This window comes from Haliotis rubra, unplaced genomic scaffold, assembly GCF_003918875.1.
Source record: "Haliotis rubra isolate DU_JTF1 unplaced genomic scaffold, ASM391887v1 Scf628, whole genome shotgun sequence".
Taxonomy (NCBI): Eukaryota; Metazoa; Mollusca; class Gastropoda; order Lepetellida; family Haliotidae; genus Haliotis; species Haliotis rubra.
The window spans coordinates 548,861-570,737 of record NW_025767333.1 but is presented as its reverse complement, the minus strand read 5'-3'; the positions used below and the strand labels follow the sequence as shown (position 1 = coordinate 570,737).

Genomic DNA, 21,877 nt, shown 5'->3' with positions numbered 1-21,877 from the left:
GTTCAAGAGGAAAGGCATGATATGTTAGGCTTTTTAAAGTGACACATAAAGTGACTGTTCTAAATGTTCTTGGTTGATTAATAGACTTTAAAAATGAAACTATGAAAATCTCATAAAGTTAGGGTCAACGCCTTGATTGCAGAATAATATGTGCAAGATTGTCATTTAAAAAATATCTAAAGAGTAATTTATAACTATCGTATTAAAGGTGATGAGTTTTTCTCTTGTTTCTTCCATTTTGAATACTTGGAACAAGTACCTAGACAGGGTACAGTTTTGTCAATTAAGAAATGTTTCTTATTTGAAATAATTGTTATGTCTGTGTATATTCAGAAGAGTCATTCACAGATAAAAGCATGTCATAAAGGAAATAGAATCTTGTGCAAAGAATCTTATGCTAGAAGGTCAGACTTATGTCATTTATAACACAGATATGTTTGTCATCAAACAGACCCTTCCCCTCTCCTCTTGCCATTGTATTTTTCCACTGTGAAATGTCATGTTTAGAAGGGTTCTTTTCTCAACTTCTGAAACCTTCCGTCCTAAAAATGTTGTTTTTCAAGAAAAGATAACCAGTAGTGTGAACCATTGAAAATGTCCTCTTTATAAAAAACCAGGAGGAATGGGTAATAGAAAGTGCTTTTGCATATGATAGATTCCAGCTGAGTTTGTACTGGCAATCTGCATGTGAAAATATACTTATGTAAATTTTTAATGGCTGTAACTTAGTTACAATTGATTTTCATTTGTGTTTTCATGGCCTACCAATTTATACTAACACTTGAATCTTGACAAGATATATTTATATTTCATTTAAGGAATTCAAAAGTATCAAAGTTGCACTTAAGTTACTTTGAACGTATTACAGCACTTTGTACATATACAGTGTTTTGTAGCTGTTTTGTAAAATATTATGAAAACAGTTGAATTTATTTGCTTGGTAGAATATCTGAAAATACCATACTAAAGTTCCTACATAAGACCTCCGTGTACAGTGTACAGGACCTCCATCAAAGTGTGACATCTGTGTCAACAGTTGGTAGTTGACACGTCAGATGTGAACACATTTGGCAACACATCCTTATGATACCTAATTATAAGCCATGACATGCCCCTTTCTTTATGCCTGTTTCATAGTGGAAAGGTTGTTTTATTTGAAGAGATTAATTTTTATTTATTTGATGGTTGGTTTTAGGGTAAAACAGCCAGGAAGGCTTGTGGATAAGTTGGAAGGTGAAACATGGTCTCTTGTGAAAGTTCAAATTTCTGTCGTCTGTGTTTTGTTGAAAGGAAATCCACATTATAGTCTAGTATTTAGCTCCATGCAGTTATGTGGCTGTTCCACAGTTTCTCATGATGATGATGATGATGATGATGAAACTGACTCTAGTGCCTCATAATCAGATCATCATTATATATGTACTTCTAAATCTTATGTTCCAGTAAGCAATAAATATCCTCAATTTTTGAGCTTAAACAATGAAAAAGTTGAAATAACAGGCAACTGTTGTAAGTTTGGTTTGGCTGACTACATCGTCAGTTAATCAGATCCAAACTGCCACAAATACCATTATATATTGTCAAAGAACAGTGCCGGAATTATCTCTACTTAAATCAATAAATGTAAAAAATTTCACGAAGATGTTACATATTAATATTCCCAATTCTTTTACAGTACTAATGTCCAATATTACTCAATAATTATTACAAATTTTGAATAAAGAAAGAATATAGAAAATTATTTTTTATTGAACATGGGAAAATGAAGTGCAAAGTGCAGCACAACCTGTAGTGGAGCTAAATCTAGAGTGTCATTAGCAACCAGTGATCTTATTTCGTTAACAGTTATTGTGAAATATCTGCCATTAATTTATCATCCCTTGTGGTGTAATTTATTTGTTCCAAAATAAAGAGAAAGCTGGAATCAAATGTATGTGTGTGTCTTTTTGTGGATACAGTTTGGAGGCCTGGTTGGTCAGACATCTAAGCCGCTGTTGTTTGCTCTGTCAAGTTGTGTCCATTTTGTGTGCCAGAATCATGTGACCAGGTAACTTTGGCCAGACATTTAATCCACTGCAAATTGCTGTGCAGAGTTGTGTCCCTTTTGTGTGGCAGGATCATGTGACCACATTATGCTAATGTGGACCTACTGTGAGCAGAAGAATTTGAAAGAATATGCATGTCATTATCAAGCCTGGTGTCATTATGCTCCAGTCATTATGTGGCTATGGTTGGACAAGAGTCTGTCCACAGTGTCTGAGTGAGGTATTCATGTTAAACTGTGACATGGCATCTCAGTGAGCTGGCACAGTCCATTAGACCATATTTCTATAAGAGGAGACAATACACACAGCAGCATATGCACGTGCACGCACGCACGCACACACACCCCACCCCACCCCACACTCACACACACGCACACATTTGCAAGCATGCACATGTCTGTACACACATGCACACATTTTACTCTGGTAAATTTGTATGGACATGGTAAAGTGGGGTCCCAACAGGTCCAGACAAAATCATTCCTTACAATAACTCATCACACTAACCCCTTCAATTGACCCCTCAAACTAACCCCTTCAATTAACCACCCCTCACACTAACCCCTACAATTGACCCCTCACACTAACCCCTTCAATTAACCACCCCTCACACTAACCGCCTCCATTAACCACCCCTCAAACTAACCCTTCCATTAACCACCCTCACACTAACACCTTCAATTGACCCTCACACTAAACCCTTGCATTAACCCCCTCACACTAACCCCCTTCAATTAACACCCCTCACACTAACCCTTCAATTGACCCCTCACACTAACCTCTTTGTATTAACCCCTCACACTAACCCCTTCCATTAACCACCCCTCACACTAATCTCTTGCATTAACCACTGCAATGACTCCTTCCATTAACTCCTCACACTAACCCCTCACACTAACCTCTTGCATTAACCCCTGCAATAACCTCGTCCATTACCTCCTCACACTAAACCCTTCCATTAACTCCTCACACTAACCCCTTCCATTAACCACCCCTCACACTAACACCTTCCATTAACTCCTCACACTAACCCCTTCCATTAGCCCCTCACACTAACCCCTTCCATTAACCTCCCCTCACACTAACCCCTTCTATTAACCCTTACACTAACCTCTTTCATTAACCCCTCCAATAACCTCTTCCATTAACCACCCCTCACACTAACCTCTTGCATTAACCCCTGCAATAACCTCTTCCATTAACTCCTCACACTAACCCCATCCATTAACCACCCCTCACACCAACCCCTTCGATTGACCCCTCACACTAACCTCTTGCATTAACCCCTCACACTAACCCTGTCCATTAACCACCCCTCACACTAACCTCATGCATTAACCCCTGCAATAACCTCCTTCATTAACCCCTGCAATAACTCCTTCCATTAACTCCTCACACTAACCCCTTCCATTAACTCCTCACACTAACCCCTTCCATTAACCACCCCTCACACTAACCCCTTCTATTAACCCTTACACTAACCTCTTTCATTAACCCCTGCAATAACCTCTACCATTAACCACCCCTCACACTAACCTCTTGCATTAACCCCTGCAATAACCTCGTCCATTAACTCCTCACACTAACCCCTTACATTAACCCCTCACACTAACCCCTTCCATTAACTCCTCACACTAACCCCTTCCACAACCCCCTCACACCAACCCTTCCATTAACCCTCACACCAACCCTTCCACAACCACCCTCACACTAACCCTTCCATTAACCCCTCACACTAACCCTTCCATTAACCCTCACACCAACCCCTTCCATTAACCACCCCTCACACTAACCCCTTCTATTAACCCTTACACCAACCTCTTTCATTAACCCCTGCACAACCTCTTCCCCACCAACCACCCCTCACACCAACCTCTTGCATTAACCCCTGCAACAACCTCTTCCATTAACCACCCCTCTAACCTCAACCCCTTCCATTAACCACCCCTCACACTCAACCCTTCCATTAACTCCTCACACCAACCCCTTCCATTAACCTCCCCCAACACCAACCCCTTCTCATTAACCCCACACTAACCTCTTTCATTAACCCTCCACAACCCTCTTCCATTAACCACCCCTCACACCAACCTCTTGCATTAACCCCTGCACAACTCCTTCCATTAACTCCTCACACCAACCCCTCACACCAACCTCTTGCATTAACCCTGCACAACCTCGTCCATTAACCTCACACCAACCCCTTCCATTAACTCCTCACACTAACCCCTTCCATTAACCACCCCTCACACTAACACCTTCCATTAACTCCTCACACCAACCCCTTCCATTAACCCCTCACACCTCCACCCCTTCCATTAACCACCCCTCACACTAACACCTTCCATTAACTCCTCACACAAACCCTTCCATTAACTCCTCACACTAACCCCTTCCATTAACCACCCCTCACACCAACACCTTCCATTAAACCCTCACACTAACCCTTCCATTAACCCCTCACACTAACCCCTTCCATTAACCTCCCTCACACCAACCCTTTTCTATTAACCCCTTACACTAACCTCTTCTCATTAACCCCTCCAACAACCTCTTCCATTAACCACCCCTCACACCAACCTCTTGCATTAACCCTGCACATAACCTCTTCCATTAACCCCTCACACTAACCCCATCCATTAACCACCCCTCACACCAACCCCTTCCATTGACCCCTCACACCTAACCCTTCCACAACCCCTCACACTAACCCTGTCCATTAAACCCCTCACACTAACCTCTTGCATTAACCCCTGCAATAACCCTTTCATTAACCCCTGCACAACCCTCCTTCCATTAACCTCCTCACTAACCCCTTCCATTAACTCCTCACACTAACCCCTTCCATTAACCACCCCTCACACCAACCCTTCGATTGACCCCTCACACTAACCTCTTGCATTAACCCCTCACACTAACCCCTTCCATTAACCACCCTCACACTAACCTCTTGCATTAACCCCTGCAACAACTCCCTTCCATTAACTCCTCACACCAACCCCTCACACTTAACCTCTGCATTAACCCCTGCACACTAACCTCGTCCATTAACCCCTCACACTAACCCTCTTCCATTAACCCTCACACTAACCCCTTCCATTAACTCCTCACACTAACCCCTTCCATTAACCCCCCCCTCACACACACACACACTAACACCTTCCATTAACTCCTCACACCAACCCCTTCCATTAACCCCTCACACTAACCCCTTCCATTAACCACCCCTCACACTAACCCCTTCTATTAACCCCTTACACTAACCTCTTTCATTAACCCATGCAATAACCTCTTCAATAACCTCTTCCATTAACCACCCCTCACACTAACCTCTTGCATTAACCCCTGCAATAACCCCTTCCATTAACTCCTCACACTAACCCCTTCCATTAACTCCTCACACTAACCCCATCCATTAACCACCCCTCACACCAACCCCTTCGATTGACCCCTCACACTAACCTCTTGCATTAAACCCTGCAATAACCTCGTCCATTAACTCCTCACACTAACACCTTCCATTAACTCCTCACACTAACCCCTTCCATTAACTCCTCACACTAACACCTTCCATTAACCACCCCTCACACTAACACCTTCCGTTAACTCCTCACACTAACCCTTCCATTAACCCCCTATCCACACTCAACCCCTTCCATCAACCACCCCTCACACTAACCCCTTCCATTAACTCCTCACTCTAACCCCTTCCATTAACCCCTCACACTAACCCCTTCCATTAACCACCCCACACTAACCCCTTCTATTAACCCTCACACTAACCTCTTTCATTAACCCCTGCATAACCTCTTCCATTAACTCCTCACACTAACCCTTCCATTAACCCCTCACACTAACCCCTTCCATTAACCCCTCACACTAACCCCTCACACTAACCCTTCCATTAACTCCTCACACTAACCCCTTCCATTAACCACCCCTCACACCAACCCTTCCATTAACTCCTCCTCCTAACCCCTTCCATTAACCCCTCACACTAACCCCTTCCATTAACCACCCCTCACACTAACCCCTTCTATTAACCCTTACACTAACCTCTTTCATTAACCCCTGCAATAACCTCTTCCATTAACCACCCCTCACACTAACCTCTTGCATTAACCCCTGCAATAACCTCTTCCATTAACTCCTCACACTAACCCCTTCCATTAACCCCTTACACTAACCCCTTCCATTAACCCCTCACACTAACCCCTTCCATTAACCCCTCACACTAACCCTTCCATTAACACCTCACACTAACCGCTTCATTACACTAACACATATCTCTCCTCCATTAGTCCACTTTTATATATATTAGTACCTTTAATATCCCTGTTGTGTTCATACTGGAGACAACACATCAAATCAGAAGTTCAAGAATTTATATAGGTTGTCCCTAGATAGTTCAGTATATAGATACACAAGTTGCACTCCTTAACCCGATGCTGCTGCTGTTGTGGCTGCCTGTGCCCTGATTTCAAGGATGTACAGGATAGTGAAGACCTGAAACACAGAGGCAAGAACACGTGAGTGTTATGGCTACCGCGGTCGGGAACACCTGAATGTTATGGCTACCGCGGTCGGGAACACCTGAATGTTATGGCTACCGCGGTCGGGAACACCTGAATCTTAAGGGAACACCTGAATGTTATGGATACCGCGGTCGGGAACACCTGAATGTTATGGCTACCGCGGTCGGGAACACCTGAATGTTATGGCTACCGCGGTCGGGAACACCTGAATGTTATGGCTACCTCGGTCGGGAACACCTGAATCTTAAGGGAACACCTGAATGTTATGGCTACCGCGGTCGGGAACACCTGAATGTTATAGCTACCTCGGTCGGGAACACGTGTTATGGCTACCTTGGCGGGAACACTTGAGTGTTATGGCTACTTCGGGCAGGAACATGTGAGTGTTATGGCTACCTCGGTCGGGAACGTGTGAGTGTTATGGCTACCTTGGCGGGAACACGTGAGTGTTATGGTTACCTCGGGCAGGAACATGTGACTGTTATGGCTACTTCGGTGGGAACACGTCAGTGTTATGGCTACCACGGTCGGGAACACCTGAATGTTATGGCTACCTCGGGCGGGAACACGTCAGTGTTATTGCTACCTCGGGCATGTGAGTGTTATGGCTACCTCGGGCGAGAACACGTGAGTGATATGGTAACTTGGGATGAGAAAATAAAAGTGTCATGCTTACCTGGGGTGTCAAAATGTGAGTGCCATGCTTACCTGGGATGTGAACATGTGAGCGTCATGCTTACCTGGGGTGGGAACATGTGAGCGTCATGCTTACCTGGGGTGGGAACATGTGAGTGTCATGGTTACCTGGGATGTGAACATGTGAGTGTCATGCTTACCTGGGATGTGAACATGTGAGTGTCATGGTTACCTGGGATGTGAACATGTGAGTGTCATGCTTACCTGGGATGTGAACATGTGAGTGTCATGGTTACCTGGGATGTGAACATGTGAGTTTCATGGTTACCTGGGGTGTGAACATGTGAGTATCATGCTTACCTGGGGAGTGAACATGTGAGTGTCGGGATGTGAACATGTGAGTGTCATGGTTACCTGGGACGTGAACATGTGAGTGTCATGCTTACCTGGGATGTGAACATGTGAGTATCATGTTTACCTGTGGTGTGAACATGTGAGTGTCATGGTTACCTGGGATGTGAACATGTGAGTGTCATGGTTGCCTGGGGTGTGAACATGTGAGTGTCATGGTTACCTGAGGTGGGAACATGTGAGTGTCATGCTTACCTGAGATGTGAACATGTGAGTGTCATGGTTACCTGGGACGTGAACATGTGAGTGTCATGGTTACCTGGGATGTGAACATGTGAGTGTCATGGTTACCTGGGATGTGAACATGTGAGTGTCCTGCTTACCTGGGATGTGAACATGTGAGTGTCATGGTTACCTGGGATGTGAACATGTGAGTGTCATGTTTACCTGTGGTGTGAACATGTGAGTGTCATGGTTACCTGGGGTGTGAACATGTGAGTGTCATGGTTACCTGGGGTGTGAACATGTGAGTGTCATGGTTACCTGAGGTGGGAACATGTGAGTGTCATGCTTACCTGGGATGTGAACGTGTGAGTGTCATGGTTACCTGGGATGTGAACATGTGAGTGTCATGCTTACCTGGGATGTGGACATGTGTGTTATGATTACCAGGGATGTGAACATGTGAGTTTCATGGTTACCTGGGATGTGAACATGTGAGTGTCATGGTTACCTGGGGTGGGAACATGTGAGTGTCATGCTTACCTGGGGTGTGAACATGTAAGTGTCATGGTTACCTGGGGTGTGAACATGTGAGTGTCATGCTTACCTGGGATGTGAACAAGTGAGTGTCATGGTTACCTGGGATGTGAACATGTGAGTGTCTTTTTTTACCTGGGGTGTGAACATGTGAGTGTCATGCTTACCTGAGGTGTGAACATGTGAGTGTCATGGTTACCTGGGGTGTGAACATGTGAGTGTCATGGTTACCTGGGATGTGAACATGTGAGTGTCTTTTTTTACCTGGGGTGTGAACATGTGAGTGTCATGCTTACCTGAGGTGTGAACATGTGAGTGTCATGGTTACCTGGGATGTGAACATGTGAGTGTCATGGTTACCTGAGGTGTGAACATGTGAGTGTCATGCTTACCTGGGATGTGAACATGTGAGTGTCATGGTTACCTGGGATGTGAACATGTGGGTGTCTTTTTTTACCTGGGGTGTGAACATGTGAGTGTCATGCTTACCTGAGGTGTGAACATGTGAGTGTCTTATTTTACCTGGGGTGTGAACATGTGAGTGTCATGGTTACCTGGGATGTGAACATGTGAGTGTCTTTTTTTACCTGGGGTGTGAACATGTGAGTGTCATGCTTACCTGGGGTGTGAACATGTGTGTCATGGTTACCTGGGGTGTGAACATGTGAGTGTCATGGTTACCTGAGGTGTGAACATGTGAGTGTCATGGTTACTTGTATCTGGAGCATGTAAGAGGTTTCAGGTACACCATGCTGTAAATCTTCACAAAACACTCACCTCAGTGAAATATTTCGTGAATTCGCTCTTCTCAACCTTGCCATCATCTGAAACATTTTGTCATGTTTGAGATTCGATAACCTGATCACTCTTGAAATACACTGAAAACCTCCACGTACTAAGCTGTGTTAACCAGGATGCCGTTGTACAAAGCCGTCTTAGCGCTAAGGTGATCGTAACTCCCATACCTTAACATAGACTTAGGACTGGCGTAGCGCTAAGGTTGCTTTCTACAACCGCACCCTGAACGTCAAATTTTTGAGAATCTGAGGTTCTCTCAACTTGATAGCAAATTTCATGATATGATTCCTTCTTCTTTTAATTTGTGTCGCTGAAACCTCAGAACCCAGTTTATTATGCTGTACCGTACAAACCAGTGGTTGATATAGTGAGCAAGGTCCCACACAGTCAACGTAATCCCCGAACCTCTCTGAGTACTGTGGACCGATACATCGTTGATATTTTACACCTATGAAAACTACAAACCATCAAGGAAGATTCTCAAGGCGTCATCTCAAAACATATCCCTCGATAAAATTAAATTTAAACGAAGATATTACAGCTATCACTGCAACTTTTACGTACCATTTTGGTCAATCTTCTTGAAGTAAAGGTCAAGGTCAGAGTCCGTAATTCCACCGTTCCTGTCCATATCGAGTTCCAAGAAGAGGCCCTTAGCGATGACAGCAAGTGACTTCTGGTTTCCGGTGAACTTGTCCACGAACTCTTTCTCCGTCACTTTCTTATCGCCTGCAAAGACCAGACTTCATATTTAGAAAGTAGTGAGGGCTTGCCCAACCATTTTACCAACAATCATGTGTAAGTCCGGGCTTTTTTTGTAATGGTATCTACGCCCTTGGTCGAAGGGGATAATGTTTGATTGTTTGTTTGTTGTTTTACGCCGCAGCTCCATGTCGATGGTCCATCAAAAGCACATTATGAGCATTCTGATACGATGACAGCAAGTCATCGAGAGGGTCCAATCAAGCAGCTGAGTGTCCTCTAACAACAAGCAATTGGGGTCCAATATCCTCAGGGTCGGAGCCATGATTTATGTTACCAGGGACACGAAGCAACCTTTACAAAGGTTGGCCTTAACTCCCATTCTTAACACTGCACTAAGGTTACCTTAGTGACTTACGATCATTTTGGTGCTTTGTGAAAGGAGGCCCTGGAAGCAATAGGCTTTCGTAACAGCGCCGGCAAACCCTGAACGAGGTTCAACAGATTCATGGCATATTTGAGGAACGCAGCTCTGCAGTGCACCTTAGGTGCATGAGTAACCGAGACTGTCATTGTCCAATATGTTTGCGAACCCATGCAAAGTTAATATACTGAGGGATCTAATAAGGGAACGCCACTTCATGACAGTGTTCCTTTATTTATTCTCAGATTTCCTTCCCCGGGGCTATTCAAAGCTGGTGATGAAACTGGAAAGTATTAACTTGAAACTTGAAGTTTCTTGTGTTCCTTTATTTGTTTCTCTCAGTATATGTCGGGTTTTGTGTAGAGACAAGGAATTGAAGGATAATCAGATCAAGTGGTTTAGTTTTACCGTTGGGATCGTAGTCGATGAAGAGTGAGACCATGTCTGCCTTGTCGAATTGCCCATCCTTATTTGTGTCGGCACTAAGGAACAGTGCTTCGACTTGGGCTTTGACGGTAGACTTGAACTTGGCAACAGCATCGCTAGTGGCATCGCTGGAAACAATGTAATTCTCTATGATATTCTTAACACGAAGCTGGGTTGAATGCTGCTTAATGCCGCAGTCAGCGCTTTTACAGTTGGGTGGTGTGTGAGTATGGTTTTACGCCTATTTGAGCGATATTCCAGTGACCTCCAGAAATGGATTTCACATAATATACCCATATGTGTCTTCAGCGTGATGAATTAAGTGTTCGAAATACGCATTATGTCTGAAAGCGCTCGTAAAATCTCCAAATCGGCACCATCCGATGATCCTAACTTCCATACCTGAACATAGACTTACGACAGTCTTAGTAAGTTATTTCGTAAAATCACCCAGATGACGTAATCATGAATAATGATGACGTCATATAGTATTTTCTCAGAACATGAAACAATATGACGTCACATTGCTTCATATGACACAGCATTGAGAACCGCTAAATTGCAAATGTCGGAAGGTTATACACAAATTTTATAAATAAGACGTGACCGTGATGTGATTTCATCCTCATCCAGAGGTGGAATACATTTTATATCAATTGAGGTGGAATTATTTATCTAACCTTGAGCGTTAATATCGTTAATGTGACTTCATGGATGGACTCAAAATGTCAACACTCACCCAGCTGCGAAAGCAGAGGCCACAACAGCAAATAGGACAATAAGCACTTTCATGACGAACCTGAAAAATGATATGTGATAAGCACTGTGGCAGAAGCCTGTAGGATTCGTCGTGCATACTGTTGGCGACGTTTTAGAGAATAAACTACACGAGATAATGGATTATTTGTACAAAGTTTAACGTTTAACAACAAACAATAACAACAAAAATCAGCAACCTGGAAAAGCGTTATAAACGATTTTCCCTCTTCAAAAAAAAAGAAAAAAAAAAAGAAATGCATAGATGATTTTAAGAATATTGGACTCTGCGGCAAAACATCATCTTTGTGTGATTGTAAACAGCTTCAGCGCCAATAACGCGGCAATTGTAACTTTTCCCCATGTTTTAGAAGCGTTTGAAGAAATATTCGCCAAATATTCACCAAGAAAGCACACAAAGCAAAATGCACGTGCAAGTAAACGGTAAAGCATCTGGTATCGATTACTATAAAAGACAAACATTGTGTTTAGTTTTGTCATTCGTTTTTTGCCTGGAAAAGAGAAATCATCATGCCACGAGTGCCGCCAATCGAAACACTGTCATAGGCCGCCTTGAAGCTGGGGAGTCGCAGTCAGCAGTTGCCGACATCAAAGCACCATATCTCGCCTTTGGGATCGTTTTCTGCAGACCAATTTCGCCCGAGATGTGGCCGTCCAAGTGTTACCACCCAAGCCCAGCTCCGCTACATCCGGGCTGCTCACTTGCATCATCGTCGTGCCATAGCAGTGCACAGCGCATGCTTGTCAGGAATCGTAGGGATTCGACCAAGAAGGCCGTTTGTCGCCCCTGTTTTAAGAGACTTCCATCGGCGCAATCGCATACGGTGGTGTTGTTGAGTCCGAAACTGGAACCTTATAAACTAGATGGTAAGTCTGGTTCATTGATGAATCACGATTTCTTCTTCACGGGCGTGATGAAAGACAGCGTGTTTACCGTCGGAGAAATGAACGTTTGGCCCCTAATTGCTTTCGACAGTACACAAATATCTGATTTAGTGGTGGTTCAGGGAATTTGACAGCAAATCGGTACATCAACAAATTCCTTGCCCGTCACATGCTTCCGAGTATGGACTGCCAGAGGGAGTTGTACCAGCATGACAACGCTACTTCACATACAGCACGGTCAGCTACCTTGCCAGTTCTAACGTCAATGTCTTGTCATGGCCTTCCCGACCTCCAGATCTAAACCCGATAGACGTGTACGTCAACGTCAAAACACGCCTCAGACGCTCCCACAACTGGCCATCGCATTGCAGCAAGAGTGGTGAAGAATTCCGCAAGAGCGACTTCGTCGCCTTATCCAGTCTGTGCCGAGACGGTGCCGAGCAATAATTGCTGCCAGTGGTAACCATGCAAAGTATTGACTTTGACGCCATCTTGTAGACTCGAGTCAACATAAACAGAACAATAAAGACTGCTGATGTGTTGGCGAACTCTTTGTCTGTATACGTGTGAATTTTCACCTTTTTATTCCCCTTATACTAACGCAATACATTCTTCTAATAAAGGCTTATGCGTTTCTTTTTTGAAGAGTGTATCTGATATATTTGCATGAAGTAGCCGTGACAATAAAGATATATTTTCGTAATGCGTCTTCATGTTTTAAGACATTCAAAATGTCTCTGAAAGACCCGAGTAAGTGTGTAATACACGCGGGTAGTTCCATTGCTATCATTAATTAATCGCCAATTTACTTTCACAAATGAATTGCTATAACGCTACATTATTATAACACGGTAAATCTTGTGTACTTGTTTTAAACTCAGCGCCCTGGGGAGTATACTAACCATGCAGCCAATGGGGCGGGGGTAACAGTTTTTCACAGTTGTGTGCCAATGTGGGAGATATCAGAAGGCGGCGTGTGTGATGTAAGTGTTATGTTAATAATGTACAAAACGCTGAAGGCCACAACTCAGTCTATCTCACCAATCCATCAGTGAATATAAACCATATTTACATGGAAACAATGACACTATCAACAACATCTGTATTTTATCTTTCATATGGCGCCAGATCAAAGTGTGGATTCAAACATCGGAAATTCGAAGCACCTGTGCCATTTCCTGATCCACAGGTTTAGCCTGTATCGTCCGTGAACCAACCGTTTAAGAAGGTATTCTCTTGAACAATATATTGAACCCAGAAATTGGGATCGTTATCAAAACGTTACTAGGCTGATCTGTTGTTAGATGCTGATTCGTGTGAGTGAGTGATTAGGTTTTACGCAAAACCTATGAGTAAACCGATGACCTTCCCTGGATATCCTGGGTAAACTGATGGCCTTCCCTAGATACATTGGGTAAAACAATGACCTTCCCTGGATATCCTGGGTAAAACGATGACCTTCCCTGGATATCCTGGGTAAAACGATGACTTCTCTGGTTATATTGGGTAAAACAATGACCTTCCCTGGATATCCTGGGTAAAACAATGACCTTCCCTGGATATCCTGGGTAAAACAATGACCTTCCCTGGATATCCTGGGTAAAACAATGAGTGAGTGAGTTTAGTTTACGCCGCACTCAGCAATATTCCAGCTAAATGGCGGCGGTCTGTAAATAATCGAGTCTGGACCAGACAATCCAGTGATCAACAGCAAAAACATCGATCTGCGCAAATGGGAACCGATGACATGTGTCAATCAAGCGAGCGAGCCTGACCACCCGATCCCGTTAGTCGCCTTTTACGACAAGCATGGGTTACTGAAGATTCATTCTAACCCAGATCTTCACAGGTCGGTAAAACAATGACCTTCCCGTAATAACTGATTATGATGTGACGAGATTAGAGAAACACTCCTACAGTCTAAAAACATTCTGGAAGATTTTATGGAATGCTGGATTAGTCTGTAGCTTTTCTAGAAGATTTAAGATCACCCTTGACTTCAAAAGCATTCATATATAGTAACTGTCACACAACTAGTTACATTAGATAGCAGTACATTCCTGACAACTAATTATTGCTAGTACATAATGTCATCAACGTCTACCGAATCTTACCAGAAACGATGTAATATCAATTGTGTTTGATAATAAATTAAATTGTAATATAACACAATTTACTGTACATATAACGGTGCATACACATTCAAGGAGGGTTGTCTTACCTGGGAGTGTGGTTAACAGACTGGGAAGACCAGGTGACTTTGCAGGTGCTATATAGATAATGTAAGTGCACGTGGCAAAAACATGACGTCATGAAAAAGTATATGCTGATAAGAACTGGCATGAGTGGAGTGTTGAGACGTCAGTGATGGCCCACGTCTGCACGTCTGATACAATCGGAAACCGAACACGTTTATTCTGAACTCCTCGACAGAGATGTCGGTTACGGGTCCCCAAGTTGTGCACGTCTGATGCACTCAAAAACCGAACACGTCCATTCGGAACTCTTAGACAGAGACGTCGGTTACGGTTAACAAAGGGACGTACGTCTGATGCAGTCAAACACCGAACACGTCCATTCGGAACCCCTCGGCCGAGACGTCGGTTACGGGTCAACGGCATGCAATCAGAAACCGAACAATTCCATTCGGAACCCCTCGTCTGTGTCCGCTACATAATAACTTGGGTACAAAGTTGTTATGACTTTGATTTTGCTGCAAACGTGCTGTACATTTCATTTTGCTTAAACTCTTATAAGGCTTATCAAAGCATAAGCTGATAAAAAAGGACAAGAACTTCTCCTTTATCATAAGCAATCTACTTGAAGGAAAGGGCCAAAATACGGTTCCAACTATATCATAAGTACGTATAGTGTTCCAACTACATCATAAGTACGTATAGGGCTCCAACTATATCATAAGTACGTATAGGGTTCCAACTACATCATAAGTACGTATATGGTCCCAACTATATCATAAGTACGTATAGGGTTCCAACTATATCATAAGTACGTATAGGGTCCCAACTACATCATAAGTACGTATAGGGTCCCAACTATATCATAAGTACGTATAGGGTTCCAACTATATCATAAGTACGTATAGAGTTACAACTACATCATAGGTAGGTATAGGGTTCCAACTACATCATAAGTACGTATAGGGTCCCAACTACATCATAAGTACGTATAGGGTTCCAACTACATCATAAGTACGTATAGGGTCCCAACTACATCATAAGTACGTATAGGGTCCCAACTACATCATAAGTACGTATAGGGTTCCAACTATATCATAAGTACGTATAGAGTTACAACCACATCATAGGTAGGTATAGGGTTCCAACTACATCATAAGTACGTATAGGGTTCCAACTACATCATAAGTACGTATAGGGTTCCAACTACATCATAAGTACGTGTAGGGTTCCAACTACATCATAAGTGGATCAATACTATGCGTTAGAAAAGATGGTAAGCGTATCCTGCACATCAATGGGATCCAGACAAAACACACGCAGAGGGAAATCCTCTTCACAAGACATGCAATCATGTCATGTAAGCTGCAGCGGACATCAATGTGTGTCATTGCGTCAAACTTGGAAATGTCATCATTACGTCTAAAAAAACTTTGATAGCTTTGCCGAAGCAATGATTAAATAACTTCCGAGAAAGGGTTGTAGGACTCTTTTGGAAATCTTTGTGGAAAGAACATGGTCGATTGTACCAAAACAGTTCTGAAATGTAGACACAGAAGGTGGGAGCTCACAGAATATTGCTCGACTATTTGAAAGTTGCAGTTCTTTGGTCAGATTTTGTCGCTCTGAATCTTCATGCACTGAAACGTGAAACAGATCACGTGGTTTCGCTGGCTTCTTGTTTGTTGGTTGTTTAACGCAGCACTGAGCAAGATTCTATCTATATGGCGACGAGGACCCGGGTTCGAGTCCCCACAAGGCTATAAAGTGTGAAACCATTTCTCGTGTCCCCCGCCGTGATATTACTGGACTAGTGGTTAAACTGGCGTAAAACTAAACTCACTCACTCACTCCGAGTCCTAGTCGGACGTTCCTCGTAATATCAACCACAGGTTTGTCTGGTACAGACATTACTATGTGTTATCCGTGTTTGGCGGCGTATGTCTACATGTGTAGATGTCCTAATTCTACACAAACGGTGTCTCTGTCACAACTAAACGTCGAGAACAAGACTTCTCCTAATCACATCGTTCCACAACATCACAACACAACACAGTTTACTGGAATACGCTTGTGACTGGTGCGACCGTTTTATTTACAAACCTCAACACAACACAACTTGACTCAACTTGGTATATATTATACCCATCTCGTACAGAAGGAAATGATTCTATATTTATGCAGAAATATAATGATATCTTTATTACCTGCTGAAACCCGACACGTAAAACCAGAGATAAAAACTCTTACAGAAAACACTCTGGAACCGTGTTCCCTCTACGAATGTAACAGCACATACTGGAGAGTTTACAGTACATATCAATCTTGTATGTATACAGTCTACAGTGCATTACATAAACAGTCACAACACTGGAATACAAACATCACAACTTGAATTAAATTCAAGATTATTATAGGAAATTATACAAATGCCATATGCACATCATGATAGCTTACCAGCCTAGCAATATTCAATCAACATATTTTACAAGTTCCTTCATACAGGAATATGCAATAATATACAGGCTTACCAGGCCAGCTGAATACAAACTACAGCTTTACATATATACATATGATACAGGAAAAGGCAATTTCTAATGGCTTGCCAACCCAAAAACATACAAACACATACAGTATTATGATGGCTTACCAGCCCAGTAGCTTTCAGATATACATTTCATATAGAAATGTGCAATATTCTAATGGCTTGCCAGCCCATAGCTTTCAAATATATATTTCATATAGAAATATGCAATATTCTAATGGCTTGCCAGCCCAAAGAAGAACAAACTCATGCAGTATTATAATGGCTTGCCAGCCAAAACCTTCATATAGAATAGATGCAACATTATAATGACTTGCCAGGCCAATGAACAATACATGAAGCTTACAGCTTACTAAATTTGTTCATCTCTACTCCAATGATCCAGTCAAATTGATGACCTGAAACAGTAAATATGATTAATCACACATGGACCATTTTACATAATATGACACACATAAAAAAGCTTAAAGATGTACGGTCTTGTTTGCACAAGCGAGAGAACGAATTTAAATTCATCAACCTTATATATACCCTTAATCAACGCCACCTGGCGGAATCGCCAGTAACGTGGCTGTAGTTACACACCGCTAGGAGAAAACAATTTCCCACTTATTCATACTTCAAACGTTGGAAATTTCATTTCTCCTAATCACATCGTTCCACAACATCACAACACAACAGTTTACTGGAATACGCTTGTGACTGGTGAGAATATGCAAAGAAAGTCATAGGCCAAGAGAAAGTGAAACTTTCATCCTTTGCTCCAAACTATCTTTTATATACCCGTCTTTAGCTTTTTCGCTTCTCCATCGTCCGTGACGTTTAAACATTCGATCTGGTAATCCGTTATTTGCAGCCGCCGTTTCTCCACCACTGCGCAAACTATGCAAACCAAACTGTTTTATGTTATCAACATAAGGACGTAAAGCATCAATGAATATCTCTCTTAATCTTGTATATGAGATAGGAACATTTCCTTTCCTCATGATATATCCAGAAGCACATTTTGTCACACCTCTAAAAATATACTGATCCGAATCAGACTCAATCGCAGCCATATCAAGATAACGTTCTAAACAAGCTACTGGACAAAGCTTTGTTTGTGTACGACCTATAACAACCCATGCACCATCTCTGTAAATGTCAGTCTTTGATTTTTCAATGAAAACAAGCATATGAGATTGACAAAATACAACATCAGAACGTGATATATACAATAACTCGGCTGATCGCAAAAATCCTGCATAAGCCAATAAACACATTGAAAGCAATCTAAGCTCAGGTAACCCAGCTCCTTGTATTTTGTCATCATACAAGCGTTCAAGAATAGCTACCGTGATAGGTTCTTTCTTAACTACAGCTTTACCCAGCTTCCTCTTAGCTGCTTCCATGACACTCTCTGAACGACATCCTTTCAAGTGCTTGATGACCCTTGGAATCAAACCTATAGGCGGGACAATCCAGCTCATAGTTCCTCTCCAGCTGCAGCTCCAGACAACATCGATGGGATATCATCAGCCAATGCTCTAACACTATCTGGGAGATCACTCAACTCTTCCCTGTACACGTGCTGGAAAGCCTCTGTAAACACATACAGCATAAATTAACGAAAATCAATAAACAGAGCAAGCATATTAAAATCTAAATCTGTCTGGCCGAACAAACCCCCTTGTATCCTAGAAGCTGTATACGCTTCCTTAACTGTGGGAAGATACATCCAATCTTTGATCTGTGGAATGAACACGCTTTTAGCGCATATCAACGGCCAGAAACACGCAGAAGGCCACTCGGGAACCACTAAAGTACCAATTGAACTAAGCCTAGCTTCTTCACTGGACCACTGACCACAACTAGGTACACAATCTACATTAACACTATAGCCTGCAAATCCAACATCACTCGCATCTTAATAAACAACAGTTGTAGCAGTAGCTGATTGTACAAGGGATCTAGAATCAAATGTTTCTATGTTCTCGTACCAGAATTTCAACTGTTCGATACTGATATCCGACAAAACAATCTTGCTGTACCACGAACTTGCCTTGAGAATGTCTATACTGACTGATCTTGTCATAAGTTGTGATACCGGACCCACAACTAACTTCATGGCAATGATTTGACCCACGACAGATGCAACTGACCTTACACAGATTGGCTTACAAATGCTTTGAAGCAAAGTAACAATCGAAAGCTTAACCTTGTCAATCTTGCCTTTTGGCACAGAAATAGTCATCGTAGTAGTGTCAATACCAAATCCTAACCATTCAAAATTCTGTGAAGGGACCCACAGAGATTTCTCAACTTTAGGTACAAAATCAGATAAGAGCAGATCATTCTTGATATCCAAACCTGCTGAAAATGTCGTAGCTGATGAGGATCTAGACAAAATACCATCATCCAAAAATGTGACTATTCTGTGTCCGTCTGACCTCCACTTTTTAAGCAGCTGTCTAGTCACTTTCGTAAACACATTGGGTGCCGATGTGAGTCCAAAGGGTAAAACCATAAACTTATAGAAGCAAAGTTTACCAGCTTTGTCTGGCCACGCAAACCCAAGGTAATCTGTATGACCAGGATAAATATCAATATGGTGATAAGCTGAATGGATGTCAAATTTTATAAGCCAATCATCTTTATCAATATAGTTCAAAGCAGTTTTCCAGTCTTCATATTTCACAGTTCTTTTAAAGACAAATGCATTCACCCTGGACAAATCAAGAATTAGTCCGAAGATTGAACAGACACTATTAAAGGATTCACTACGGTAGGTGGTTGATGACAGGTCAGGATCAACTGTTTCATCATCAGCTCTTCAATGGCCTGCGTGACAATCGAAAGCTTCATGTTTGAGAGCTGACTTGTTATTGGGTATAAACATAGAAGGAGGGATAGATATAAATGGAATTTTATACCCAAAAGCAATCAAATCAATGACAAATTGTGACGCACCAATTTGACGCCAAAAACCCAAACTCTGTTTGAGCCTACCCTTGACAATTATTTCTGATAAACCCTGCTCATACTCATAATAGTCGTCAGTTAGTTTGTATGAATTGATCTCAACATCAACACGATGAGAATACTTAACTGACAGATCTTGACTATTTGTTGACTGGGGTCGAGACTCCGCCTGTGACCACCGAGGCTTTAGATGTACTGACGCTGTAGGGACAGTCTTGTCGGTAGTGCGAGAACTCACCGCAGGTGAAGCATTAACCTGACCTTTGACTTTTTGCACGAAAAAGAGCAGGCTGGCTAGGCTGAAGAGCAGGAACAGGCTGCACAGCAAACTGTACGGGCCGAGCGACCGTCGACGAGCGGCGAGCTGACCTAGATGTGGAGTACGGTGATTGGCGCACGCTTTTGACGAAGTTTCCTGACTGCCTTGTTTTCAGCCGAAGTAATCCTTTGTCATCGTCAGAATCATCAGCGAGATCATTAGCAACATAGTTTCTCCAGTTTCCCAGCCCCTTCACTAGAATCCGCAATTTTGATGTGCTTATTTCTTTTCTGGACACTTTCTATCGCTGACGTCAGAACCGTCTCAACCTCTTCATAACGTTGATTCTGAATCGACAAAGAACTGTATTCAAAGAATCTACTGTCTCACTGTTGAAATTGTACTGTATTTTATTTCCTTCCCTTGACCACGTATAATCCTTTTCAGCTTTGAGTTTCTTCAAATCAGTAGAAGCTTGACTAAACTCTTGTCGTAAAGCACCGAGCTGGGAGTTAAAGGATTCTTCCAGTTGATCTTTATTAGCATTCAGCTGTTTCAACATGGCGTCTAATTTGGCGTCTGTGTCCATTTTAAAGATGTACGGTCTTGTTTGCACAAGCGAGAGAACGAATTTAAATTCATCAACCTTATATATACCCTTAATCAACGCCACCTGGCGGAATCGCCAGTCACGTGGCTGTAGTTACACACCGCTAGGAGAAAGCAATTTCCCACTTATTCATACTTCAACGTTGGAAATTTCATCTCAGTGGGTACCAAATGCTGGACAGTGTGATGAAAAGGCATGTGCAAGTCGCATACACGTGTTAAACACACGGCACGGTGGGGTAGCCTAGTGGTTAAGTATTCGCTCATCACGCCGAAGACCCGGGTTCAATTCCACACATATTTACAATGTGTGAAGCCCATACAAGATCACGACAGAAATATTCGATTAAACAGTTAGTTGTAACGTTCAAGAAGATGTGTAGCCATGACAGAATAAGAGCTGATTTGAGTATACCCACCAACCATTCCAGATAAACTATAGTTATATGCAAAGAGTTGAGTGGTTTTACGCCGCTTTTAGCAATATTCCAGCAATCCCAGGGCGGGGGACACCATAAATGGGCTTCACACATTGTGCCCATGTGGGGAATAGAACCCGGGTCTTCGGCGTGACGAGCCAACGCTTTTACCACTCGGCTACCCCGCCACCCCTTATATGAAAAGAAATAAAGTGTTCTTACTTGTCTTGATACCAGTCACAATACAAAGGAAATACTGCAGAACAACATGCAAACTTATAGATAACGATAAGATGACCCCAGAATAATTGTTATCTATTGGAAGCGTGTATACTTCTATGAGAAAGGTTTTGTCAGTTTTGTCTCTGAGTTTGGTATTAGTTTACAGAGTAGTACAAGCTGATCTCCTAATACCAGTAGAGATTTTTTGTAGACTCTGATAAGCGGCTTATACCAGAGATACAACATATACTCTCCCAAAAAGAAACGGGTAGGTGTATTTTCGCGAATTTAATCTGCTAACTTTAAAGTGAGATAACGCATGTAATTCT

The 21,877-nt window shown here is 42.5% G+C and overlaps 1 protein-coding gene across 1 annotated transcript; it reads right to left on the bottom strand.

Annotated features, from left to right (window-relative positions):
• Positions 1-6,413: 6,413 nt before the first annotated feature.
• Positions 6,414-21,614, bottom strand: LOC124256441. The gene is made up of 7 exons (XM_046690438.1): positions 21,549-21,614; positions 14,560-14,607; positions 11,416-11,475; positions 10,659-10,804; positions 9,689-9,853; positions 9,104-9,150; positions 6,414-6,551 (listed from the first exon to the last, which is right to left on the bottom strand). The coding sequence occupies exons 3-7, from the start codon at positions 11,466-11,468 to the stop codon at positions 6,483-6,485; spliced, it is 480 nt and encodes a 159-aa protein (XP_046546394.1). The 5' UTR covers positions 11,469-11,475; positions 14,560-14,607; positions 21,549-21,614; the 3' UTR covers positions 6,414-6,482.
• Positions 21,615-21,877: the final 263 nt, after the last annotated feature.